Here is a 25,302-nt window from a genome sequence, read left to right on the forward strand (position 1 = left end):
CTTCTCGTGAACATTGCATAGCCGTAACATTTTCTAATATTAGTTTATGAAAATAGATATTATCCTTAATATATATATATTTTTAGAGTTGATAAAAGAAAAAAGAAAAAGTAATAAATTTTAAAAACTAAAGCATATTTTGGCAGTGAACTTGTTTTTAATGGATAATTTTTAATTTGGCAGGTTTGGACGGACCATCTTTTGAAATGGGATCCAGAAGAACATGGCAATATTTCAAACATCCGCGTTCCATCTGACAGAATCTGGCTACCCGACATCTTATTATACAACTTGTAAGTGTTTCTCATAGCTTATACATGCATATAAATACACTAAATGTATATATATATATATATATACATGTATATATATATATATATATATATATATATATATATATATATATATATATATATATATATATATATATATATATATACATACACACACATACACACATATATGTATACATATCCATTCAACCATACATACATACATACATGCATACACACACGCACATATATTATGACTACTTTGTATATAAAAGTTGTGCATTCTATGATATTGACTGAGGAAACCTAGTACGTCTTTTTTTAGCAATAGCGAACAAATTATTATTACACCCTGCTTTTTCTCAAATGAAAACATTTAGAAAGGCTGTGTTTATATTCTAAACATATTTTCCTTCAGAACCAGGTTTTCCAATATATTTCATCTCTCTGATTCACGCTGCATTATGCAAAAGACATATAACATTCAATTTATGAAAAGCTGTCATGAAGTACAGCCTCTACTGGACTCGTAAACGTTACATCACGTCAGACTTCGAAGGTTATGTATTTGTAATCCAAGAACAGGAGATTGCTACGAAATAGCTAGTAAACAAAAGAGACAATGAAGTCTTTGGGGTTCCAAGATGCAACCGAAAATGTAGATTATGCATTGTTTCTGTAGAAGACATCGCACTTGTGATCAGAAGCTATCGAAAAATATCTTCAAGGCAGGAGTGGCTATGTGGTAAGTAGCTTGCTTACCAACCACATGGTTCCGGGTTCATTCCCACTACGTGGCACTATGGGCAAGTGTCTTCTACTATAGCCTCGGGCCGACCTAAGCCTTGTGAGTGGATTTGGTAGATGGAAACTGAAAGAAGCCCATCGTATATATATATATATATATATATATATATGTATGTATACATAGGCTTGTGTGTCTGTGTTTGTCCCACCACTATCACTTGACAACCGATAGTGGTGTGTTTACGTCCCCGTAACTTAGCGGTTCAGCAAAAGAGACTGATAGAATAAGTACTAGTCTTACAAAAAATAAGTCCTTGGGGTCGATTTACTCGACTAAAGGCCGTGCTCCAGCATGACCACAGTCAAATTACTGAAACAAGTAAAAGAGTAAAAGAGTACCATTCGAAAAAGGACTGCCCTGGAATTAATACAGAGAATATCCCTGTCCTTGATAAGATAAGCAAACATCAACGCAAAGAAAGTTGGTGGAACATTCTCATCAAAACTTTTGTAAACATAACAGACCGGATACTGGGACAGACAAGAAAAGTATGTACCCGCACAGAGGTCAGCTGCCTAGCTGATGCGAATATCTAGGATAATTACAGTCAACTAATTCGAAACTCCAGTTTCTACATCCAGGTTATGAATTCACATTTATATAAATACTGATTGATGCATTTGATTTTGTGAGTAAATGACTGCGTGAAAATCTGGATAAGCTAGGACTTTTCGAAAGAGAAATCAACCAGCAACTTCGCACATTACAAATGCAATTTTTAACCGGGGCAGTAAATATATGCAAGGCCTTTCACAAGTTTAAAATGTGTATTTATCTTAGTTTTCCACACACACAGACACACAGACACACACAGACACACACACGCACACACACACACACACACACACACACACACACACACACACACACACACACACACACACACACGCACACACATATGCGCATGCGCGTGCATATGTTCTCTTTTGTTTCTGTTTTTAGTTCTTGGATAGCTTCTTCTTAGGAAGGAGCTGGTTTCTAACAAGGACAAAGTTACGAAACTCCATCGTTGGAATGTAGATAACGAAGATAAATGCACATTTTCAACTTGTCAAAGGCCTTGCATATTTTTACTGCCCCAGTTAAATATATATATATATATATATATATATATATATATATATATATATATATATATAAAGGTTATGAAGGGTATTGGAGTCAACCAAATCCTAAGGATACAGGTAATACCGAGTAAGTGTTGTATACCGACTAGTTTTGCCCCTGACGTGGTTGCAACATGAGTGGGGAATATACCATGAGTCGTGTATTAGCGTGTGTATATTATAAAGAAAGAATACGATAAAGAGACCAGTGGCAAAGGTAGAATTATATTTTATGTATATAATTCTACCTTTGCCATTGGTCTCTTTATCGTATTCTTTCATTATATATATATATATGTGTGTGTGTGTGTGTAGTAAATCCCCAAAAACAACAACAAACACAAAAACAAAACAACGCGAGGACGTGGTACATGTAAAGTATTAGCAGACGCTCAGGGAAGGAAAGAACTACGCTGGTTTAACATTTCGAGCAACGCTCTTCTTCAGAAACAGAGGAAAGTTCAATAGAAAGGAAGTTGGAAGTTTATTACTTCCTCAGTGATCATAGTATCAAATTTTCAGCATTTGTTAGGCAACGTAAACAATTATCTTTTATCTTTGACCTGTTTCAGTCATTAGACTGCAGCCATGATGGGGAACCGCCTTGAAGAACTTTTAGTAGGATGAATCGACCCCAATATTCCTTTTTTGCTTGTTTATGCCTGGTACTTATTCTGTCGGTCTCTTTTGCCGATTTAGTGATTGCTTATGAACACGAACTTGTATTAGGTTTCTAATCAAGCAATTAAAAGCATAACATATTACTTACATTGTTTCTCGTTTCTTACCTCGACCCCTTAAAATATAGTGCCTATTAAGCATATTGTAAAGAAAGCGAGAATCGTTATTCTACGTCGTAAACTATAAAATAATTTCGTTTGAATGTTACTTTACAACTATTTGTGAGATTGATATTTTTAGGAAGTGCACGAGTGCCAAACGATATTTGAATGTCTCCAACATACTGGATATCTATTGAAATAAAATGTTGGATCGTACAATGTAAATCGGTTGTCAGACATGTCCTTATATACATTATGATTCTCACATTTGTAGAATTATTAAATACCAGGCTTTCGAGTACATCCTGGTACTCGAAATCCATTTCATTATATATATCGTTAGTGCTATATAGTGCCATTTTTTTTAACGAATGTCAAAATGTTTAAAAAACAAAAAGAAATGTAGTTAATGTTTTTAATATTTAGTATAGAGAAACACCATTTATTAGTAATTTAAATTGATTCTTCTTTCATTATTGTGCTGTATAAAATATTTTATGCAGTTACAAACATACTTTAACCCATTACCTACCAGTGATCTCATATGAGATCACTTAAAAATTACAAATTTTGTAATTATCTGTCAATATTTACACATATCTAACCTTTTTGCTATATCTACTAGGTATATTTGCCTGATATTCAAATGAAGTTTGCTAATTTTTCACCCAATATCTCGTTTATTTCTATTTAAAATACTATTTTGAAATGTTATTTTGATCATTCCAGCGTGTTTCTAAGGCTGCTAGAAATCAAAGTTTCATAAAAAAATTCCAGTTAATACAATTATGGGAGGTAATGGGTTAATGAGTTTACATTATGACTCAGATATTCTTATTTTTCTAAAGCATTGAAGAAAAGTATACGAGTCAATATACAAGTCACTACATACCTAAATACTGCCCTCTTGATATATTAAAACAAATTCACTTTTCTTACTTGTTGGCTTTTTATGTACCACATCATAGTCGTATAGATATAATTTGATTCGTGTTACTTGTAAATGAATACATTTCCATAAATGAAATATATGAAAAAATATTACTTAATAAATTCTTATCTTTTATTATATCATTTTTCTAATTGCAGTGCTGATACTCGTTTGAAAGAACAACGGGAGGCTTTGGTCGTGGTTAACTATACTGGCGGTACTCTTTGGATGCCTCAAGCGATTCTTAAAAGCTCTTGTTTCTTCGACATCACCTTTTTTCCGTTTGACGATCAAGAGTGTAAGCTCAAATTTGGTTCGTGGACATATGACGGATTCAAGGTGGACGTGGTGTTTCGCTCTGCTCCGAAAATGGATTTAAACGATTATATGTTAAGTAATGAGTGGGATATCATGGAAAATGTCGCGGTGAGGAATGTGCGAAAGTATGCGTGTTGCCCAGAGCCCTATCCCGATTTAACTTTTCGACTTCGACTACGAAGAAAAGTAGCTTTTTACAGTTTTATCCTCATCCTCCCCTGTGCTCTTTTATCTTTGTTAACGTTGGTTATCTTCTGGGTTCCACCAGAATCTCCAGCTAAACTTCAGTTAGGTAAGTAGAATTTTATTATTACTGTTTAAGTATTTTCAAGATCTGCATATAAATAAATGTTATTGATACAAATTTATTATAATAAAGGACAATGATAAATAAAATTTAAACGAATTTGAAGGAACATCTCATGTAAAGAAGATAATTATACTCTTACAAAAACATCGAATGACTAGTGAAAGTTAACTAGTCATATAAATGTTTTGGATCCCTATTGATTCTGTTTCTCTTAGAACATAGTCTTTATTTCCATTTGTTGCAAGTATGCATACATATTTACATTTATTGTATCGAAATCAGTCGAGTCAGAATAGGAGACTATTCAATCTTTTGTGTAATGAGTACTTTCCCCAAAAGTTTGGAACTTACAAACCTAGTAAAATACAAAAAAAAAAAAAGAAAGAAAAACCGCAACACTGGTAAAAAACAAAAACAAAACAATACTAAAAATATTGGTTGGTTTCGTTGGATAAATGGGAAGAAGCGTTCGTTCGGCGCAGAAAATTGGAGTAATCAGGCGGTAAATTTAAACTGGTGAATGATACATGAATTACTAATACATACATTATGGTAAAGGAGGGAATAGTTAAGCCATCGATCGTGCGAAACTATCAAGATAAATCTCAGAGGATTTTTTAAATTGAACCAAGAACTTCGCTTATCCTACAAAAATGTAAAGGAAACTCACTCAATCAATGACACAAAGATCATAATTATTTACATTTCACTGCGGAGCAAACTTACAGCGAGCTACGTTCTTTGAAAAGAAAGATAGAGCTCTACTGAGCAGATTTGCTTATCGAAAAATGCTCAACAGATAACAGCATCAACAGACAAGTACAATGTATGTGTATGTATATATATATGTATATATATGTATATATATATATGTATATATATATATATATATATATATATATATATATATATATATATATATATATATATATATATATATATATATATATATATATATATATATATATATATATATATATGTCTGCATGTAAACGTCATACGAGACCCGGATTGTAACATTGAAGCAACATATCTCGGAAACCAAAAGGGGTGACAGCTATCTTAGTTATGTTTCTGAGCACGAAATACACTAGGATAGTTAATAAGAGTGAGGTGAGAGACGTAAAATGCGAGTTGACTCCAATATCTCTCCAAGAAACACCATAAATAACAAAACTAGAGCAGTTAAATAAGAAGATTGTACGGGGTACTTAAAGCGAAAAATTCAAGTAATAGAGAGATTAAAATATACAAAACCTGGCATGAAGTATCGAGAAGTTTGTAACATCTCACCTTCAAACTTATCTCAATGCAAATGAAAGAAAAGAAATTCCCATTACCACAAAAGACAAAAATAATCAGCTCAAACAAATATAGCCTATCCAAAATCAAAACTGAAGACATTATCCACATTATTGTAAACTGAAAAAGCAATAAAAAGGAATACATCACGACGATTGATTAAAAGAAAACTAATGCTTTAGTCTAATTGAAACACAGCTGGCCTGCTACTAGACGGCTCGATTGGTCTTTTGCCCCTACACTCAATTCCGACGATCGACTTGCACGTCAGAGGCATACATACATACATACATACATACATACATACATACATACGTGCAGATGTACGTACATACATGCATGCATGCATACATACAAATATACATACATGCTTGCATGCATACAGACATACATTCATGCATGCTTGTACACCAATCAGGTCGATATTAAGACGGATGTAATTATCTCTTTCTATGAAAGCAACATACTGTGTTATGGAAAGGCTGAGCAACCAAATGTAGGTAAGGTTATATAGGAATATTACTAAATATATAGCAAGTACATATACTGTGGCATTCAAATATTTATCGACAAATTAGGCAAGCGACGCTGCAGACAAATTGTTGCACAGGTACATTTATAGCATTGAATCTATCTTATAAAAAGCAAACTGAAGATATGAATAACTTTCAATTTAATAGTGATAGAAATTTGTCTGAACTTATAAAGAACATTATCCCATATATATGCGCGCACACATTCACGCACACACACATGCACACACACACACACGCACACACACACACACGCACACACACACATTGTCGACAATGTGCTTAAAAAATATAACTTAATAATGAATGGACAAAATCACGTTGGCTAAAAGTGTAAGTTTCCTCTAAGCTATTCGTGACTGGAATCAAAGTATACACTAAAATCTGAAATATCAAACATCCTGGATTAACCAAACAAACTAAACGTTTTATTAAATATAAATTGATGCATATGATTGAATGATCTGTTTGAACACAACTTTACTATCATTTCGTAAACAAAAATAAACAAATAGAAATACACAAGAGAATAGTAACTTTAATGCCAACAGCGACGTACATGCAGTAGCACGACTGAACAGTCGTAGGCTAACTTATGCCTACTCAGCAACAATTCATCTGCAGTTCAAAGCTTAACTGAGCAATCAGAGGATACCGAAATGTTTTAAGTTATTTGGGATTGTATTAGTATAGTGTTGAAGATAGAAAAAAAAGAAGGATAAAAACAGCATAAAGTTTTGAACTTTTGAAAAACAGGTCAATCAAATCAATGGAAATCAATCAATCAATCATTCACTCAATCAGTCAATCAATCAATATGTGTTTGTGTGTGTGTGTGTGTGTGTGTGTGTGTGTGTGTGTGTGTGTGTGTGTGTTTGTGTGCAGATATACTTGTCGGCCATCACTTTGTTCATTCAACGCAAGCAGCTGAGCTCCACGATTGAAAATGCAAACACCTTGAACCAGTGTAGGCCAGTCACATAAAAATATGCAGCTTGAAACCTGCAAAGGAAAAAAATGAAATAAATCTTAAAGAAATGTATACATACATACATACATACATACATACATACATACATACATACATACATGCATACATGCACACACATACATACACACAAAAGGAATTAATATGATCTAATGACGATTCTGCAGTTACTCCACTCGGAGTGAAACTTAGGTTTATTCCTATAATCATTGGCGAAATTGGATATGTAACTTGCTGCCACAGCAGGAATCTCGAAAATCTGGACTTTACAACAATGATCTATTAATGCTACCGTGAAAATACGCAAAACACTATAGATTTTAGTATTTAGTAAGTGCAAATGTACAAGAGTAGGCATGCAAACATTAGCATACGTACACATACAAAGAATACTTAATACTCCACACACACAATCACAACCAATCTTGCACACGTATATGTGTATATAAGTTGATACATATTCATTCATTCATTCTGAAGTAATCACTAGAACTAAATATTTATTTCATATCGTAATGCACACGTTTATGCATCACATGATGTTAATATGCTTATTTTTCTGAAGTTAGTCTGAGCTTTGATGATCACGCGTTTTCAATAATTAGATTTCGAAGTTAGAGAGGTCGAAATCTTTATAACACATTACAACAGACTAGACTAAAAAATAAGTGTCAGAAATGTAGTCGCAACATGAGGCTTGCCATGAATTTTTTAAATATATATTACTGGGCTTATATATGTGACCATTATTGGGAGCATGGGCAGTTTTTTTGCGTGTGTATATATACATATATATATATATATATATATATATATATATATATATATATATATACACATACATATGTATATATACATATATACACGTACGTATATATGTATGCATATATATATATACACACAAACATATACATACATACATACATACATACATACATACAAACATACATACTACATACACACATATGTGTGTTTATGTGTGTGTCTTTATGCGTTTGTGGGCTATATTTTAAACAATAATATACTTAGATTTTGAACTAATGTTTGATATTAAGATAGCGAACAATTCTATTTTGACAAGTGTATCATCATCATTACTATTTTCTTGTATTTTTCTCTTTGTAGGTAAGTGTCATTGGGTTTTCTTGACGATTTTTCTAGATGTCACGTCTTCTGCATCGGTTAAGTGTCAGGTTGGTGTGCATATATCTTTATATACTATTTTGTGTATTAGATTCAAAATTTCAATGAAAAATATTAATCTTTTTCAATTTTGCCTTTGCAGGTTACTCTTTTAGATATAAGCTTTTCTTATTTAACCATAAACTGCTTTTATATTTATATCTACAGACAAATTTTAAATTTTAAACTGTAAGGTATTGTTTTAGCTCAAAATTAGTTTAGTAAATCAGTTTATAGAAATTAGTTTAAAATTACATTTCTAAAGCCGATATGAAATCCAGCCTACGTCTCCTTCGTTGACGCTGCACTGTAATTATTGCTATACCATACCCCTTGACACAGGTTTCACTTAAGCATCAATTTGTTTGTTTCCATACTCATGTATCTTTTCTCGTACCCTTCTGTTTTGAATCTTTCTTCAGAATTTTGTTAAGGGGAGAATAATTTTCTTTCTCAAAATCGTCTCTCTGTATTCTACATTGAAATTCACGCTCTTCGACTAATTTATGCTGGTAATTTTTAAGTAATCCAAATCCACCTTTCTCTATGATCATCTTTTCAACAACAGAAGTCTGAGTTCAAATTACTTCTTGATAATTAGTAAATAAGGGTCGACTTTGTTCTTGAGATTCTTTACAATGATTTCACAGAATTAATCAAAGAACGCTGCTCTGATTTGTAGGAAGAATAGGTTACGCTCCAACAACTTTTCTTTTGCTAGCTGCGTGTAGAAGAACCTGTAGGTTTTGCAAGCTTTCTAGATCGGTGAGGCAGATACCATTTATGTTTCTCTTGAAACTTTTCAAATCAATAGTTGAATAAAGACATGAGAAGTTCGGAGAACTAAACTTCTGTGAAAGGAGTGTTGAGCGTAGTGATTAGTGTGGAGACTGAGGGCTTGGACAAAGGGAAGTGGAGAGATGAGTGGGAAGGAAAATGCATGAGTGGAGATAGCCTTAGCTCAGCCAGCGCCAAGGAGCAGAGACCATCATAGTTGGGAGTAAGAAATAAGAAAAAGGAGACATCGCGTTTGTGGGCTAGAGGCTGGATTATATTTTCTGGATGACTTTATACCAATAAGTGGAGTGGAACTTTATTGAATGCGATCCAGAACGACACTATTCCAAATTTGAGTGGAATACTCCATTAAGAGTTCCGTCAGAGCTTCGTAGGGTGGCAATAACTGTAGGGAACTGCAGTACTTTCTGGTCTTAATTAGCAGAGCCAGTCGTGATGCAGTACTAGATATATTTAGGATATACTTTCGCGAGGAAAGATCCGCGGAGATCGTCAAAGCCAACATTTGGCGTGATTAGGAGAACTTTAGCTGTGTGCTTCTCATCATTAAAGCCTGAATCATGTTCTGATGCTTTATTCTTATGTGAATAGCGTGTGTTTTCTTGCTGCTGAAAGAGACAATATTTTCATGTAGGTGGATACAGTCGGATCTCTGTTAATGAAGCCAGTGCGTGTTTGATGTGTGATGTGAAGCTGCGAGTAGTTGATGCATGGTTGTAGAAGGATAAGAAAGGAAGAAGGGTAGTGTCTGGTGTGCAGTAGTGAGCGTTGTTCGATATCAGGTGCATAAATGTGAGTGTTTGTGGAGGTGACATTAAGTACATCTTTGATGTAAAGAAGGAAGAAAGTGAGGAAAGGAACACTGAAGTTGATAAGAAGGGAACACACACATTCGAAAGTTTTGTTGAGGCCGAGGGCGATAACGATGCTTTCACCAAGTTTCTTCGAACCATGTGTCCACTGTTAGGTGACATTCTGTATCTAGCTCTAAGGAAACCATATTAGTTGTCAGCAAGCGGATAGAGAGACGGGAGAGAGGAAGAGAGAAATATATAGAGAGAATTAGAGAGATCGGAAGAGAGAGGAAGAGAGAGAGAGAGAGAGAGAGAGAGAGAGAGAGAGAGAGAGAGAGAGAGAGAGAGACTTTGAAATACATCGATGACAATGGCTGTTTCCATTATCTTAGAGATATTGGAATTGAGAGCGATAAGGAAATAATTGTGAGGATCAGAGCATGGAACATAATAACGTTGTTGCAAGTATTAGGTGAAATTGAACAAGATTAAAAAGACAAAACAAAACAAAAATAAAACCTAATGAAAATACTTATTCGCATTACTTTGACTGAATAAGTAAAGACAATTCTATAAGTGGACATTGCGAATATTAACGAGCTTATGTTATTATAATAGTTATACTTAATCAATCAACAAAAGTGACTCAAACTATCATTTATATATTACATTCATTATGTTCCCACTGCCACCATTGAACTGAATCAATATGGCTACCATGCATTGGTAAGATCATGAAAATTTGCCAGTTTGCTAATCCGAAATATTAATATTGATATTGGAGCGCTGTAGAATTGTTGCTCTTAGCGTTTGTGGTTTTTTATTAAAAAAAACTAATCTAGAATGAGAATTAAAATACCAACGACACGAAACTATATCATTCTTTAATCAATTGTTAGTTTTATTCGACCGATTTTAAATACACATTCAGTGTAACTATTTTCTTGAAATATCAAAATATTTTAGACGAGATTTCAATGATTGACGTGCAGCTTATAAAGAACACAAGAAATATTGATAAATTTAAAATGGGTTGGTGGATGGCTGCGACGGTGACTCAGGATACTAGGATAATTACAGCTTAAAGGAATCAGAATTTCTTTAACTGATTTCAAAGAATATAGTTTCCCAAATATGAGCTTAATTTTGGCATATAAACTATAGGATATATATCTGCATAGTTAGTAATTTCTTTCGGCCCTGGAAGGCTGGGAGGCTAAAAGACAAAGTGAAATGAGGATATATATATATGTATGTATGATATTTATATATATGTATGTATGGATATGTATGTATGCACGCACACATATTTATATACATACAGTATTACTTTCATAACTTTTCATAAAGTACCACTTTCCACCGGGGCATAAGTATGGTAATATATTAAAAACAACCTGCGTTAAGGTCAGTTGTTCAGCTGGCAAGAATTTCGATTGTTGTATCAGAGGTTATAATGATGCAAGAATGACAGGAAATAGATAAGCAAACAGCTGGCAAATGCTAAACATACAGCTTCAGAATTTGTGAGAATTGTCCACTAGATGGTAAATGATTGGCAAAGTTGTTATACAGTGCTAAAGTAAAAGCAAACAACAGAGACGAACCTAATGTGTATGTGTGTCTGTGTATATATATGAATATATATATATATATATATATATATATATATATGTATATATATATATATATATATATATATATATATATATATATATATATATATATATATATATATATATATATATATATATATATATATATATATTTATATATATATATATATACAATATATATGCATATATATGAATATATATATATATATATATATATATATATATATAGATATATACATATATAAATATATAAATATACATACACACACACGCACGCACACACACACACACACACACACACACACGCATACAACAGGGCAACTGAATTGACCCTCGAAGACGGACTTTAATTACCACAAACATTCCTTTGAAAAATACACTATAGCTTTGTCGAAATTTGTATAGTCCTTATGAGAGGCAAGTTCACACAAATTCAAAATTAGCTGGGCGAGTGTAGATAAGGTACAGTCATACATGAATTCCGAATAAAAATGTGGTTTGTTACCTGTATTTGGGCTAAAAATTAAGAATTAGTTTCAAGACAGTAAGAATTTGTAGAAAATAATTGAATGTGCAAAGCTAAGTATCTTTTGTGTAAGTACGAGATTCCTTGAAATTTGATTTTATTTGGAAAGTTCCATTCGAAATATTTGAAAAAAAAATTGCTTTTAAAACTACTTAAAAGCACCGTAATTTCATGCGGGTATGAAATCCCTAGTAGTAAAGTTTAAGACGTATGAAGTATTCCCATAAGAAAGAGAAAGGAAATGAAAAGCGTGAGACCGAAACAACCATTTTGACACGTTATCGCTCGACCAAGTTGTTTGAAGAAATTTAAAGAAAAGAGTTTTCTTGATAAATTTCGTATAATATTTCAAGATAAATTCATACGTTAGACGATTCTCGGGAAAACAGGGTTAGTTTACCAGATGAGAGAGTACTAACATGAAACTTAGATATGTTTAGGGTGCGCTTTTGCTGAAAATTATGGGTCTTTCAGTAATAATTTATAAAATAATACTTTACTTCTACATATTGAGTTCTGCAATTTCTGACCGCGTGGTGAATCATTGTATGTATGTATGTATGTATTTATGTATATATATGTATGTATGTGTATGTATGTGTGTATATATATATATATGTATATATAGACATACATACATACATACATACATACATATATATATAAATATACATATACATACATACATACATACATACATATACTGGCTTTCTGAACAGTTTCAGTCTATCAAATTCACTCACAATGACTAACCTAGTGGAAGGCTTTAGTAGTAAGTATATTCTTAAGGTGTCTTACAATTATGAAACTGAACCCACGGTTTTGCAGTAAAACGTGCCTGTAGCCTGGGTCATCTGAGGAATATGTGCTTAAGAAAGTATATTTCCTGCAGTTGCTTACTTCTGGAAAAGAACTAAAGATAAAACAAGATACAGAAGAGTAAGGTACGTGGTTTCATGGAAACTAATAGAAACTATGGTATTACAAGCATTTAGAACAAGGAGTTTATTCATCGATACTGTTAGTTGTATTTTCTGAAATATCAGCTCAGGAATCAGTATGCAATAAATTTCATTTCAAACCGAACAAAGAGCAATAATATTTTTTAATATTAGAAGAAATTGTTCTGGAATTAAAGTAATTTAAAATGTTTGCATTAAAATCACAAGCAATCTGTAACATGATGAGTATTTTGTAAGAACCCGAAAGTATAATGCTTCACTACGATTTATGTATGTACGATATATGCAAAAATAACAATCTTCAACAACTATTGAGCAACAGCCCTGGGTAATACATTTCATTGTGCATATGTATCTAACAGATTATTATCTCAGTTGACTGTGCATATTCATAGACTTGGTGCTATCTAATACACATATACATGAACAAAACATCTTTTTTTTTAGTATTATTAGATGTTTGTCTGTTTTATAATTCCATTTTTGTGGAGAGGTCATTTTGAATATACCATATTTACATTCCTTGCTTCGAGCAGAACAAAACTAAATATTAAATTTGTAATTGCCACCGCACCTTTTGCATTTCTGTGCCTCACTGTTAGCTTTGTTTTCAACTGACATACTCAAAATCATGTGTAGCATTACTATCACTCGGACAAATGTATTTTTGCCTGAACTTTTCATATAATAGCAACAGCATTATGCAAATCAAGATTATCAGTTCTTTGAGTTTGCCTGTTATTGTGGTGTCGCGTAGACGAACGTTCAGTGTATGCAAAGACAAATTGCCATTCAAACCATTAAAGTTACATTCACGTAACATTTCTCTCAAATACTCATAAATTCTACCGTTTTCTTCTTAATGAGAAATCTGTCTTTATTAATTTTAAATGCGCAGAAATTTTTGACATATTCTATGACAACCGCATACATCTTTTTACCATGGACTTGTTCATGAGTGAAATTAATGTAAATGAATTTACCTCGTTCGAAAATGGTGCGTAGTCGTTTGCGGATTTGACTTTTTCAGCTGACTCATACATTTAGCAATTTTTCTCACTCAACAAATTACATCAATTAAAGTCCGAAGCAACTTTTCAATCAACCAATTTACTAGCAAACAAATCAGGAACAGCGAACACATACTATTTCATGTTATACAGGTCGATAAAGGCAATAATCCGATTCAGCCGGTACATCTGACACCATATCATGTCAGTGTATCACTAGCTTGTTCTCAAGATGGAAGCGGAATGCATAAGTATATATCAGATAACATATGTGAAGCAAGAAAACTCTCGTTGCAACTGAGTTGTGCTTCGTTATGCAGTTAATTAAACGGGATTATATGGAAATGATGATGATATTAATAATAAAACATAAGTTCATGCATTAGTTAGGGAATTTGCGGTGTGTTGTACATGTCTGTAGTTGTATGACAAGCACCAAAGGGATTACAACAAAATGGTTATTTTTGAAATCTCCAACGTAGGATAAGTCCTATATTATAGATTATCAATATCACCTACACAATGTACTACCTGAAATGACATTATGCGGGTCACACACACACACGCACGTACACGCACGCACAAACACACACACACACACACACACACACACACACACACACACACACACACACTCATATACACACACAAATACGCTGACACACCCACACATATATTACAAAGCATTATGCTATAAGTAGCCTCTTAAATCTCTTAAAGATAAGATTCTTTTATTTTCGTACTATCTCCCAGTAATCTTCGCAAATGCTATTTGCGCTATTGTAATATCAGCTAACAAACAATCTTTCGCCAAACTACTTTAGAAATGACAACAATATTCTAATAATTGACATCAGAAAAGTGATTTGTTATAATGGCGTTCAGAAAAGAGTTGAGAAACTAAGGAATTACGTAGAATAAAGTATTATCACAGTATGCCGAAAACGCTTCTAGTTTCATTCGAGATTTATAGGCTCTCTCGAAATGATCAGTGCTTAGTCGCCAAGACTCCGATGATGGTTAGACTATTGCTATTAAACGACTAAATTCCGGTGATGGAAGTAGCTCATGGACAAGGAGAAAGAGTTTAAGTGAGTCAGTGGTTAATGAGGAAGACACATGAATGATTAATCTGGAAGACACATGTATGAGAAGAGAATCAAGTATGTTGAGTAGGTTTGATGGCTGTGGTACACAATAGCGTAGAAAATGCATCGTGAGTAGACAGTACGTCTGTGGAATGAAGGTTGAAGCATAACGGCTGGGGGCCTGTGCCGACTAATTGAGACACTTTTGTTAGAGATAGTTTTTTTTATTTGTTGCAGCGGTAGGTTAAGATCTAGAAGCTGGTTTGTAGAGAATTAAAAAAAAAACAGCTAGGAGAAATGTTAATCAATAGAGCGCAGGTTTTCTTGTAAACACAGATTGCCAGAAGAGACCATCAATGAGTGTAACACTTGGTGCTTGTAGGAACTTTATTGGCTTTAGCAGTGCGATGTACATCACTTGAATAAAATATCTCATTTATATGTTTTAGTGATTTTGTTTGTTTGCGTTTGAAAGACTGATATGCTCTTATTGGAAAATGGATAAAGAACTTTAACGTGAGGTATTTAGGCTACATGGGAATGATGTTAGAGTACAGAAGATTAGGAAAGAATGAATAGTGGAGTCAGCTACACGGAAGTGGATGCTGTTATAGGTAATTCAATTTGATTGTTATATATCTCACTGACAAGAAGGATGAAAAATATCAAAGGAAATGCTTTGGAACTAGTATCTCCATAACTATTTAGACCCTCCCATCAAGAAGCATTTAATTAGTCTGGAAGTGATGCTTGCTACGACAAGCTATAACGAATAACATCGACAGACATTCCCGTAGTTCAATAGAATTATATATTTCTATCGGGAAGAATTAACCTGTATCTGTATTCAGGTTGACGCCTCTAAAAACGTTTCTGAATTTGACGACTGTCTTCTCATACACTGCAGCATTAACCTATGGGCAGTTGTGTGTTGTACTAACACTATCTTTTCTGTCCTAGATTTAAGAGTTGAGGAATTATGTACATTATTTACATTTGACGGATATTTGTCCTCATCTTGTTTGTTGTTAACACAACGTTTCGACTGATATACCCTCCAGCCTTCATCAGGTGTCTTGGGAAATTTTGAACCTGGGTTCTCATTCCTAAGGTATTTTTCGATGTTGTTGTTGTTGTTGTTATTATTATTATTATTATTATTATTATTATTATTATTATTATTATTATTATTATTATTATTATTCAGGTCATTGCCTGGAATCGAACTCGGAAGCTTGGGGTTAGCAGCCTGCGCACTTAACCACTACGCTATATACCGAAGATTCCGAGTTCGATTCCAGGCAATGACCTGAATAATAATAATAATAATAATAATAATAATAATAATAGTAATAATAATAATAATAATAATAATAATAATAATAATAATAATAATAATAATAATAATAACAACAACAACAACATCGAAAAATACCTTAGGAATAAGAACCCAGGTTCGAAATTTCCCCAAGACACCTGATGAAGGCTGGAGGGTATATCAGTCGAAACGTTGTTTTAACAACAAACAAGATGAGGTCAAATACCCGTCAAATGTAAATAATGTAAATAATGCACTGCCTTTTCTGTTGCCTCTTTCCTGGTCTTAAAGATCGAGCCATATATTTATGTATTTTTTTACCGGTCGATGGAGCACACATCGTGACAAATGATTTTCTTTATCTGCTCCTTCAGAGATCTTTGCATGTACCTGTGTTTCTCGAGAAACAGGGGGCCAGAGGTAGGTAGTTTCCTCCTTTCTATATCCTCGATAAATTTGTCAGGCAAGGTGGTACAATCTTTTGTGGCCTACCCTTCACACTTTCTTTTCAGGAACTGGAGGATGCTAGTTGTTTCATTTAGGATTGCGATGTTGGGAAAATAGGTGTGACTGTTGCTGTTAACTCAAGGTTATAATTTGTGGTCCTGTCGTGTTTTTCATTTGGTTTTGTCTGCATGTTCAGTATTATTATCTATTTCCTCGATTTTTCAAGCTAACTTTTGAGTGTAAGAACGTATATCTTGATGGCTAATACCTCTTGTAACGCTCACAGAGCTGGTTATTTTGCATCGCTACTAGGCATTGGTGCAGAAACAAGAAAATATTTTTAAAAATTTCGTAAGAACCTTCTTCACCCCAGGGAAAGAAAGTAGAGGCATAAATGTCCGAAATTTCTACGTTGGTCAAAAAGCTTCCTTTTCATTTCCGAAGCTCTGTTGTTTATAGACGTCAGCTCGCGACAAAGATTAATAACAACAATGACAGCAACAACAATAATCATAATAATTTCTTAAATTAATAATTGTTTCGAATATAGGAATAAAACCAGAAAGTTTTGGAGAGGTGTTAGTCAATTATATCGATTTCAGTACTTGACTGGTACTTAACTTTCATCGATCTCTGAAAGATGAAAATCGAAGTTAACTTCATTGGGAATTGAACCCGAAGCATAAAGGTTAGAATACAATGCATATCGTCAGCCGTCTACAACGCAAGTTCATTATTCACAATTTTCGGTACTGAGAATTTCACATTGTTCCAGGGGGAGAGAAGTTTCTCATAGTGTGTCTTGTTTGTCTTCGGTCAAGGTTTGCTTTTGTGATCTAGGTCTTTTTCTCTCTTTCTTTTTTGACTGTCTCCTGCAGATTGTCATTTCTTTCCTGCAACCATCTCCATCCACAGCATATTGTGAGATTGCACCGCTGGAAAGGGGAAGCTTAGTTCCTGCTTGTCTAGTTCTTGTACTGAATACTAAGTAATGTTTCAGGCTACTCTAAGTCTTCCGCTAGAAGTGTCTTGCATACAGCTGCTATTGCTGTTTCTATCGCTCCTGTTATTTGCTGACAAGCATATCCTCTGCCTTTTCAGCACCTTTAAGCAGAAAGTCTCGGCGTAGCTTTTACTCCCAATAATATAGCATTTTGTCTTCCTGTAGCAGCAATGAATTTCTTTGCTTACTGCACCACCAATGCGGTACATATCCGGAATATCTTTTATAGTCTTCGGGAGCCATTAACGCCTGTTTATCCATATATATCCCATCCGACTATTTATTGTTTTGTGTTATCTCTGCGACCACAGTCTATACATACTTCCCTGTAAATGTGACAACGTGTGAAGGATTAACGACATTAATACTTGTATTCCATCTCCCCCATATATTTGTACACATACAGTTCATAGACCTCTACCAAGAAGTCTCCGAAAAGTCCCGGCGTATGAAGATAGATATTGTAGAACATATCATTCTCCCCGGTGATTTCCACACCCACTGAGCAGTCAACTATCCCCTCACGTATTTCATCGACTCTTATCGGCTTTCGTAGAACTCTGCATCTCCAACCGAGAGTCGCAGTAAGCCATCAAGGTAGACAGTAAAATCTACCATCGTTTCCGACGCAGCATCCGTCCCGAACTATCTAGCAAAGTGCTACTTTACAGCCGTACATTTCTACTTGAGATGAATTGGCAGGAGCTCATCGGAGACCACCAAAGACGGAATTATAGGTTTTGCTACGTTATACATCTGACAATCAGGTGCATCAACGGCTGGAGTTCCTTCATTCTTTACAGCATACACCTTAGTACTGACAGTGCAAACTTAGCCTTTCGTATTGAAGAATTTTTCATGACTCAATTCATCACAAACACGCGGGTTGCGATACCTTTCCTAAAATACCCCTTTTAGCTTTCTAGCGTTTTACTTCCATCAACCCAATCTCAGACTCCGAAGGCTATCATCCATACAGATCGCGAATTTGATATATATTTAGCAGATAATTTTGAACTGTAACAACCTACGCTTTCCTTACCTACTGACATACAGGATGCTGTACCTACTGACGATCTGGATGACCCGTTGCCATATCCGGGATATCCAATCAGTCTGAGCAGCTTTGTGAGACTTTTGCAAACATCGCTTCTGCCAGCATATCCCACACACTCCAGATGTGTTCCAATATCTCACTAACAACAGAGAGCAGGATGTCGTTAGGAAAACCTCCAGACTAGAAATCTGGCTGCCCCATCTCTATTTGGGCGGTGAAGCCTACTTATCTAAAGGCATGCTTTTCGCTACTGGTCACATCCAGAACCCTCAGTCTAATTTCTGGATCCATAAAGATGTGCCAAGAGTGCTTTACCTCTCCATGTAGGTCACTTTTTATTACATTTTTCCAGGGGAAGAGGAGTTTCTCATAGAACATATCATAAAGTGCTACTTTACAGCTATACATATCTACTTGAGATGAACTGGCAGGAACCTGTTTCCAAGGCGAATTAAGGGCATCTTAGATAAATGGAGAGAAGCACCACTTAAAATATATACTCTTTCCATCCCTCCAGATATTTGGATGAATTTCCACGAATAAGCTTTTTTATAGTCTTTCGTTAATATTCCAGTAGAAATCTATTCCGTCTGGATATTCGATTTGTTTTAAAGATCGTGTGTGTTTTATTTCCTGTTGATTACTGTTATGCGTGCTGATATAGTAGTTGTTACTAAGATGCAGATATCATGTGTTGTGTTTGTATGTTGATGTATGTAATTCATTAATGTTCTTTGGCTTATGTAATTAATGACTTTTTTGTTTGTGTTTGAGATGGAGTTCTGGCTGTTGATTGCGTGATCTAATTTCTGCATGTGTTTGTAACGTTGTTAGTGTCGGTGGTGCTCGTTGTGGTTGTAACAATGATGTTGGTGTTGATACCAATGGGGTTACTGCTTAGTAAATGTTGTTGGTGCATCATCTCCCCAATCCGTTCGAATCTCCCGGTGTCTTTTGTTAGCATGATTGTTTTTTTCTTTTTTCTTTCTATTCGCCACTTTAGCTGTTTAGAGTATTCACCACCACCTTCCACACAACACATGTCTGAGTAGTCTGAAGTGAGGAGAGTCACGTGTTGGACGGAAGATTGTGGAGTTGTTCCTTTGCTGTCGTTTTTGTTGATGTTTTTAAGCTTCCTGTTGCTGTTGTCCTCCATGTTGTTGGCGATATTGTCGCGCTTAGAGACGGTGCTTCCTATTTGGTTTTTGTTTCTTCCAATGTTGACACTGTTGTTGTTATCGTTGTAGACGTTGCTTATTTTCTTGAATCTGGCGTTGTAACTACTGTCGCTGTGGCTGCTCACTGTTATCGATGTTGCATTTGGTGATGCGTTGCTGCCGTTGTTGTAGTTGTTGATGTCATGTTTATAGTAGTTGAGGCCTTCTCGGAGCTGTTACTTTCTACTGTTTTACAGGTAGAAGACATTGAGGTGATCGATGTTTCCATAATTGTGGCATCTAAGCCTTCTACCCTCCATTACCACCTACTCTTGCTGCTCTCCTGAGATCGCTAGTAGTTAGGGTTCCAGTTAAACGTCTTAACTTTCAACTAATCCAGTACTATGCAACCATATTTACAGGCACAGATGACAAAGCTTACATTTCCTCAAGTGCCTTTCAAGCTGAGTACAGTTTGCTTGGGGGGAAACTCGCTCCGGTCTGTGTATTTTCAATTATATGTATCCGTATATCACTGCTGTTTTATCTAATCACTTTTGAATGTCATATGGTGCCGTGAATGCTACTTGTCTTCCGAATCTGTTGATATGTTGTTCTGCATCTTCTATGTACTTGTAATTTTCCCGTGGGACTGAAACCAAAAGGTTCTGCAGCACCAGCAAACACTGTGCTTCCACTACAGGTGCTATTGTTACCTTTGTTTTTGTTGCTGTTGCTACTGATGTTGTTGCCACTGTTGTTAGTCATTATTAATGCTGTGGTGTTCTGTTGGAAGGTATTGATTGTGAACGACAATTTCACTTTCAAATTTGCCCCTCAGCATTCCCCTGTTGCTGACCGGCCGGTAATGAAGGTAATTTCGAAAACTCTATTTTGATGTGAAACAAAAAAACAAACCTTCTCTTGGAATTTTCAATTCATTATGTAAAGAGCCAGAGCAAATATCGCAAGGCAGTTTTCCCAATGCTCCGGCGATTTTGCTAATTAACAACAACAACAGCAATAATTAAATGCCAATGTTTCTTTGAAGAAAGCAAACAGCTCGACTCCACCTCAAAACGATTCTATCAAGAACTTGGTAAAAATAAAATAGAAGACAATGCAGCGCCAACAGTAAGAAAAGTAAAAAATTTTACTGGGCAGTTTTGGCTGTGAAAAAATCACTGTGAAAAAGACTCATCAAACAATGAACACAACTTCGGAATGAATGTGGGCGTACTTATAAACAAAACAAGTGACCCAGATGCATAAAAAGAAAAAGAAGTGGAAAGTATCCGGGCATGACATGACACCCAAAATCTCGCTAAAATATTTAGAATGAGGAGTTAGCAGAGAAATTTAATGAGATGCCGACAAAACTAGTAACAACACTTGACTGATTCACTGAAGAAAAAACAATCTTCTCGACTCAACAGAAAGCACAAATGTCTTTCTTTAACTTATAAAACTGTAACTGGGATAATATCGCATAAATCGAACAAAATTTAGAAGAAAACAGAAAAGCGATAATCGACGTCTGCTGCAGGAAACAGAATGACCTGAGAATAGCATGTATTGACTACAGGAAGATTTTCGAAAGTATTCTCCGCAAATAGATCCTTGAAACACTAATGATAGGCAACAATAACAAGAAAAACATTAAACTTTTCATTAGCAAATGGCAAGCAATTTTGCTGTCAGATAAAAAAAGAGAATTGTAAAAAGTAAACCCTCATTAAAAGAAAATTATTCCAGTGAACTTTCTCTTCTGCTACCATTCTTACGGGCGTTGACGCCTTTGACCAACATATTAAACAGAACTGGACGTGAATACTAATGATATGGTAAGAAAATTGGCCATATCTTGTATATGAATATCGGCAAACTGTGCATTGCAAATACCGAAAAACTAAAAGTATTTCTATACGTAATGCACGGATTTACCAAAGAAATAAATAAGTGATTCAGTTTAGAAAAAAAGCGCTAAATCGACCTTGAAGAGAGAAAAATTAATTAAGAATATTAATATCATACTAGATAAAGACACTGAGATATGAGAATTGGACCAATCGCAGACAGGAAAAAATCAATGGAACAGACTGCACAACACACTAAAATGAAAGAAAAGATTAAGAGGGAAAATTATAGACGCCTCTGATTATTAATAAAAACAGCTAAATGCAAAATATAAGGAAATAAGCATGAATACTGAAGCTGCTCCGACAATAAGTCACAATTTTAATATCTGAATTATAAGCTAACTAAAACAAGATAATGACTGCAGACTACATTTAGAATAACCTCCAACCGCAAAATTCTGACTTTGGAAGACTATATTTATCAGGACTACAAGACAGTTAGAAAATAATTGCAAAATATGCACTGTAGGACGACAAAAATATTATTACAAACAGCTATTAAACATGAATAAAACTAAAAAATATTTTTTTGTTTTTTGTGTATTCACGGAATCCGAGAAGCACAAAGCAGAGGCTGCAGTTACAGATAGCTATAAGGAAAGAACAAAAAAACCGTGAAACAGTTAAAGTCCAAACTAAATATTGCACTACAGAATACCATGAAAATCGATGGGAAGAAAAAATTCTACTGGAAAAGTCAACTCAGTGGAAATTGACAAAAAATTCAAACACAGATTGAAAAGCGCAGAATCCGTTTGAGAGAATGAGGTATATATTCAAGCAGAATACTGTAACTTCAGAATATATGAAGATGGGAAGAAACAATTAAGGACATTGTCTCTAGATGCACATACTTAGCCAAGAAAGAATACATCTAAATACATGACGAAATTGCTGCTTACAAACACTGCGATTTATTCTACCACCATGAAATACCAATAAGCATACACGATGGAGGTTTCCAAGAGGTGCAGAACAACCATACACTGAAATATGCCAATATCAAGGAAAACCGACTAGATATTGTTGTCGTGGACCTCGAAGAAAAGAAATACCTGAATATATCAGTCCTGACAGTTGATAATGTATTTCTAAAAGAGATGGACTAATTATCTAAGTATAACGATTCGGATATACAGACAGCTCGAATGAAAACGGAAGTAATTCAAATAATGATATGTGCTTTGGGAATGATCAAAATATATGTAAATATACAACAAAAGCCTAGAGCTTACAAATATGCATTAAGTACAGAAAATAGCACTGTCAGCCACTGCGATAATATTACATGAAGCACTTTCAATACAGTAGAATTAACAAATCCAAAACACTGTACATATCAAAGGCACACATAAATGCGAAAGTACAAGATAAAAAAATAAGAGTAACAACAACTACAACGACAATAACTATAGTAATAGTGGTTTCAAATTTTGGAAAAGGGCCAGCGATTTTGGAGGAGGGGGTAAGTCGAGAAAATAAGTACCAGTGCTCACTGGTACTAATTTTATGGACCTCCGAAAGGATGGAAAGCAAACTCGACCTCAGCAGAATTCAGAACTCAGAACGTAAAGACGAACAAACTACCGCTAAGCATCTTGTCCGACGTTCTAATGATTCTGTCAGTTCGTCACCCCAATAATAATAATAGTAATAATAATAATAATAATAATAATAATAATAATAATAATAATAATAATAATAAATCCTTAATTGGAGACAAGTATCGGAAAAGCACACTTAGACTAATACATTGATTCCTAAGTGTTTGTATACCTGAGTTTGGTCTAATTCTCCTATTTCAGTTTCTTTATCAAATATGATATTGTTATTCTTAATTAGTTTTCTTAAGGTTGATTTGGCACATTTTGCTAAGCTGAATCTCATATTGATTTCTTTGGTAAATCCGTGAACCGTCTGTAGTAATGTTTCCAGTTGTTTATCATTTGCAGCATACAACTAGAGATCATCTATATAAAGAGATGGTCGATTGGTTTACCATAGCAATTGTATCCAAATACAGTACGTTTAGTATGTCAATCAAAGAAGTCTATGCCAGACAGAAAAGGAGAAGAGAGAGAGGGATAGAGAGAGAGAGAGAGACAGAGAGAGAGAGAGAGAGAGAGAGAGAGAGAGAGAGAGAGAGAGAGAGAGAGAGAGAGAGAGAGAGAGAGAGAGAGGTGTATTTTTGGAATACTCTTCAAATAGTGAAAGGTTTAGTTTTTATAATTCCTTCTTTTGTCCGCAGAACTGTTTGCTATTGACTCACGGCATGTTTTATGCATTATTTTATTGCTGGTGCTATCTTACTCAAGGCCAGTATCTGTTTCTAAGATCCACGGATTGGCAAATACTGTCAAACACCTTCTGTTAGTCAATCCATGCCATGCTTAGATCATTCATTTTCCTTCAGTATTTTTCCCCTTGTGACCTTGTTGATCAGTAACTGGTTTTTACAAACATGAGACTCTGCAGCATCCCTTCAGCTTTCTTTTTCTGGAAACAGGTTTCTACTTCCAGATGCTTGCTTATCCCCTGCAATATTATTTCTATTATTTCACTTAAGGTTGTGTAAATTGTAGGGAGACATGTTGTGGGACTGTAGGTTTGTGGGTTCCATGTTTACATAGATTTGGGGATTAAGACAGTTTTCTTTTCTGTGAGTACTCAGGTGTTGCCGTTAGTTCCATCAACATCACATTAAACTTGTTTGATATTTGCAGTACTTGGGTTACTTTCTCTTTGGTTATGGGTATTCTGAGTGGTTCAACTGCTGGGTTTGTTGATTTATACAGCCCTTTCCTAGGTGCTTCTTTTCCCAAATTCTATTTCTTTTGCTGTTCGTGCTACATGGACTTCTATTATACTTTTACCAAGGTCTTGGTAGACTCATTTTTGGTCTGAAGGTCCATTGTACGCTTTGTTCAAAAAATCTTTGGCGCTTTACACACCGACAGGTTTTTGTGATTTAGCGAGGATCTCCTGTTTTAGGTGTTCTTTTATTTCAAGTATAACTTATTTGCAGTATTATTATCTGTAGTATTTTTCTTTCTTTCCTCTTGTTTCGTAGTTTTG

General features: G+C 34.6%; 1 protein-coding gene across 7 annotated transcripts in view; it reads left to right on the forward strand.

Annotated features, from left to right (window-relative positions):
• LOC106873461 (neuronal acetylcholine receptor subunit alpha-10) overlaps positions 1-25,302 on the forward strand; it is a 370,303-nt gene that overhangs the window by 201,709 nt on the left and 143,292 nt on the right. For all 7 annotated transcript variants that reach the window (XM_014920832.3, XM_089353834.1, XM_089353835.1 and 4 more), the window contains 2 exons: positions 184-293; positions 4,058-4,509. In XM_014920832.3, coding sequence (XP_014776318.1) covers positions 184-293; positions 4,058-4,509 — 562 coding nt within the window. The remainder of the gene's footprint in view (positions 1-183; positions 294-4,057; positions 4,510-25,302) is intronic.

Source organism: Octopus bimaculoides, chromosome 6, assembly GCF_046866305.1.
Source record: "Octopus bimaculoides isolate indiv1 chromosome 6, ASM4686630v1, whole genome shotgun sequence".
In the NCBI taxonomy this organism is placed as follows: domain Eukaryota; kingdom Metazoa; phylum Mollusca; class Cephalopoda; order Octopoda; family Octopodidae; genus Octopus; species Octopus bimaculoides.